The 4,849-nt window shown below is 42.9% G+C and overlaps 1 protein-coding gene across 1 annotated transcript in view; it reads left to right on the top strand.

Annotated features, from left to right (window-relative positions):
* Positions 1-333: 333 nt before the first annotated feature.
* The window catches only part of LOC106807828 (sulfotransferase 1C2A-like), a gene marked incomplete in the record, with an annotated part of 12,758 nt that continues 8,242 nt past the window's right edge, over positions 334-4,849 (top strand). Inside the window, 2 exon segments of the mRNA XM_014810293.1 lie at positions 334-724; positions 949-1,085. Of these exon segments, the coding sequence (XP_014665779.1) occupies positions 571-724; positions 949-1,085 (291 nt within the window).

The following is a 4,849-nucleotide window of genomic DNA, read 5'->3' as shown; positions in this document are numbered from 1 at the left end:
TTTAATGCACATGCACATAACTACATGTATATGAACAAGGAGGAATGTTAGACCTCGATCTGAATACATGAATACATGAATACATTGTACAAGCACACCACCACACCGCCACATATATACATCGAGCACGAAAACAATATCCTCCGCTGCACTACGTTCGGAGGATAACCAGGCCAATAGCCGTGTTTAATATTATCAGAAGTAGATAATATAGGGAATTATACTATTATCTACTTCTGATATTATAGTGAGGTCGTGTGTGCGCGTGCGAGTACGTGTCTGGTCAGTGACAGGTCAGGTGATATATGATGATAGACTATCATGATTGGTGGCGGCGATGTAGAACGAAATTTATAACTGGCCAACTACCGCGGATGTAAGGGGAGGGGCGTGATAGCCCACTGAGATCGAGAGTGTTAAATAGGACAGCAGCAGGTGACAGCAGTAGTGTCGGATAACAGCAGAAGCAGCAGGTCGGTAGTCCTATACACTAAGGTGTTAGAACGGGGAAAAGAGTTGGTCACACGGACTCAATAAGGTCAAGGTTAGTCAGCAATATAGTCTAACGATATGTCGGAGGAACAGCGGCCCGAGCTACCGTCGCATCAGTTGTGGTATAAGGATGACTTGGCACTTATGCATATCATGGTGCCCTTCATGAACCAGGTGGAGAACATGAAGTGTATGGACGACGACGTGTTTGTGTGCAGCTGGCCGAAATGTGGTGAGTGAGTGTGTGAATGTTCAAGCGATTCAATAATAGTTTAGGACCCCCATCGTGCAAACGTTATCGTGCAGTTACGTACCTAGGCCTATAACACTAACCCATATATACACGCACCAAGGTCAAACGACGAAAGCAATAATGCAAGTCATGCAGCCGCAGATCTTCCCGCTCGCGATAGACTGTATCACGATTCTACCGCACGCACGTATACGTACATACAGGAACGACGTGGGTGCAGACGATAGTCATGTACGTCATGAACGACGCCAATCTCGACAAGTTCGGCGACAAGACGATCGAAGACATATTTCCGATGCTGGAACTGATCGACATCACCGGAGGAACCGATATACCCGACATCAGCGCCATGCCCTCGCCGCGGCTGATGAAGACTCACATCCCGTTCAGGTATCTGTGCGAGACTCCGGAGGGACGCAAAACAAAAGGTACGCGACGCGCCGCGCGGCGTGATGTCTGCACGGCGGAGCATATCTGACGTCTGCGCGCGGGAAACTATCTGATGAGAGTTAGAATACAGGATTGATATATGATCGGGAGGTTACAAAGAAGAAATCATTTGTCGTGTCGTGTAATCGTCTATCTTCTACCGTGTTATTCCCTAGGGACTCGTCGTTATCCTTTTACTAACCAACCTAATCCTATCAATCCGATTCTACCTTACCTGCATAACATTACCCTACGCCTAATCATAACCCTATATATACCCTATTATAACCTTAACCCTAACCTACCCTAACCATAATTTATACCATAACATACCCTAGACACTACATAATCATATCCTCTCTAACTTTGATCCCACACCTAACCCTACCATAACCATACCTCATCTCTAAGCCTAACCATATTCTCGCTGACATATAACGTATACCTCAACTCAACCTAATGCACACTCTACTATAACCTTAGTTCACCAACAAATCCGGCGGCATGAAGGAGGGGTTCCATGCCCCCCCCCTTGGCATCCGGATCTCTCTATTTTCAGGTGGCATCTGGAATACTCCAATTTTGGGCTGGCATTCTGATACTATTTAACCTGCCAGCCGCACCCATAATACATAAGCAACAGTTAACAAAGTCAATACACAATTTTATTAACCTTTATTCAGGCACCTATTTAATTGCGTAGCATAAATAACTTATGTCATGCTTGTTAGAGGCAATAATTGAGAAAGTACAAGACGTTCATGCCAGACAGTCGGCAATCTGGCTGTTGCATTTTATTTCATTCTGTCCTGCTTGTGCGGTTTTGGGATGCTACTATGTAGTACAGGGGCGGATCAGAATTTCAAAATAGGTGGGCACATATGAGAAATTATGTATAATGTGGGGATGATACGGCGAGAGACGGGAGCACACCGAGCGAGCGAAGCGAGTGAGGGGGACAGGGCGTGTTCGGATTTGGAAAGGGTCTAACCGTACTACTACGAGACGCAGGGGGGGTCTGGGGCCCCCCCCATGAAATTTTGAAATTAGGCCCCCTCAGGATGCGTTTCTCACGAGCAGGGTTCCGGACCCCCTGGACCCCCACTGCTACACGCCCCGGCTCTTTTATGCTTAAATGGTTCAATCTGTGATCTGTAAGGTATTTTTATCATTTGCAGCGCTCTTTAGTGTTATTTGATCAGTGGTCGTGACCAGCTTTCGTTACGGCGGGGCGGGGGGAGCAGACCGCTCAACGTACGAGAATAACATTACACTCAATTTTTTAAACTTATATAGTTTGACATGAGTCATGTGTGTATTACAGAGCACATTTACATATATCAATACTATTGCAGGCTAAGAAAAAAATATGGCAATTTAAAAAAAAATCTTGTGATAACTCGAATTATTTTCACTGAGATGATTTGTGATTAGTATGAGTATGTGGCTGTTATGCATTACAGAAGCAAATAAAATTGTACTTTTTCCCTAATGAACATTCCGTAATACATGTAGGATATACAGTTGCGCCGAAATATTATCTCAAATGCTTAAATCAATTCTGTAATGACTTGAGATGTTATTTGGCTAGATTTAGTTAGAATGATACAATTTGATGTTATGTTACATGAATAGGTCATTGATGTCATTTTGCTGAACCTATTTGAACCTGTTCACATTGAAATTGGAAAATTATTTTTTAATTTTAATATGTATTTTTTTATTTATTTTTTGTTTTAAAATGGGGGGCACGGGACGATGTTGCCCATCTAATCGACGCCTGGGTAGTATATTATTCGGCCTCTCACATTCATACAGCAAAAAGCGAGTAATGCACTGATGCTATAATATATTATATTATTATTTTGATTATGATCAGTTTTATAATCAGTTATAGAGATATATTATTATAGGATTCAGTGTAATGCCTAAATCGTCCAAGAATGCAATAACCACGACAAGGGCATAAGTTCGTTGTATTACATTCCTTAACATAGATTGTACCCACTGGATTCGATTTTCCAGTTGGTTCGCCGTCTCGTGCAGGACAGTCTCGATTTCGTTGGCGGGTAATAGATCCACATTATTAAAATGGCGGAAAGTTCAGAAAAAACCAATCCCCGATTATGTATCAATGCTCTTATTTGCGTCGAATACGTTGTATATTCATCGCCGCGTCCGGCTACCGCACCTCGGCGTCCGGATCTCTATAATAGGACGAATCCGGACCGACGAAAGGGCATGACCCTCATGTAGATGGGGCGCAACCACTGGGGGGGGGGTCACGACCCCCCGACTTTTATGTGGACCTCCCCAACTTCTGGAAGACCTTATTTTCTGGAAGGTCCAAAATAGTCCGATAAGCATTTATTATCGTGAAACATCCATCCTTTCACAGGTGAAAGTTAAAATACATAAAAACCCCAGGTGGTCAAGTGCAGTGTGATAACTGTGATTCAGATTCAGATATCTAAATAGAACCCTTGTTGATATCATTTAGATTCGACCTACATAGTACATTCAATCTCACGTGCATGGAACGAGCACGATATTTACCACGCGTTCGCAAGCCAACTGTGTTATAGACACTAACCACACAAAATATAGGCCCATCTTCACACAAGCGGCGCGTCGCGGCGTGGCACCGTTCACCCTTACCTTCTAATCTATGATATCTACTGGCGCAGTCTCCACTGACACTGCACGGTGCAGGCCTGGTTTCACGGCGACGGCGAAAGTCAAATGAGTTTGACATTTGCCGGCTAACGTGACAGCGAAAAGACAATTGAACCAATCAACGCGATTGTTTTTTATAACGTGTTCTGGAATCGATATTGAAGCAATTGCAAAGGATTTTGTTGCAAAGTGTGACTCAAGGAAGGTCACATTTAATTTGGTTTCTAACACTGTTCTCTGTTTTCACGTGTCAGACATTTTTTGCATTATTATTTTCATCATTATTATTTTTCTCTTCATCTTAATCATGCTAACTGTGTCACACAGTTAGCACAGTCTCTGTGTAGCTTTACTACTAGCTTAATATAATTAATAAAACATTTTGGTATTTTATGTATACATGATCCTAGTAATGTCATTCATGGCATCACAAATATGCAACACTTCCATCAACACACTGAAATACGTGATATTGAACCGTGTATACGCGTGATATAACCGTGATACGTGTATAACCGTGATACGTGATATTCGCTCGCCCGCAGATCACGTTGCTATTGGCTGCTTGTGACCCCCCCCCCAACTTTCAACACGTGGTTGCGCCCTTGCCATGAAGTGTAACTGAACCATTCTATCCATGTCTAGTTGGAGCGCATGGCTACATGGATAGAGCCTGTGACATTACAATGGGTGTAATAGGTCAGTAACAGCACACGTTACTTTCACATTCTAGATCGTCTACGTTACTAGGAATCCGAAAGATGCGATCGTATCGTTCTATCACTTCGACCCACAAGGCATCTCATTACCTGGCGTCACCGATCCCGAATATTGCAAATGGACCTTCTCGCAATATCTCAACTCTTTCTTCCATGACGCCAGTACGTTATTCTGAACCTTTGTTTAGGAATAAATATCACAGTAGAAATATTAACCGTTTACGATTTCACGGAAAAATGGTATTGCAGATATAATAGGTACTTCCGTATGAATGATGAT

This window comes from Priapulus caudatus, unplaced genomic scaffold (assembly GCF_000485595.1).
Source record: "Priapulus caudatus unplaced genomic scaffold, Priapulus_caudatus-5.0.1 Scaffold236, whole genome shotgun sequence".
In the NCBI taxonomy this organism is placed as follows: Eukaryota; Metazoa; Priapulida; class Priapulimorpha; order Priapulimorphida; family Priapulidae; genus Priapulus; species Priapulus caudatus.
Note: the sequence above shows the minus strand (reverse complement) of the source record. Positions and strands in the feature narration are given on the sequence as shown.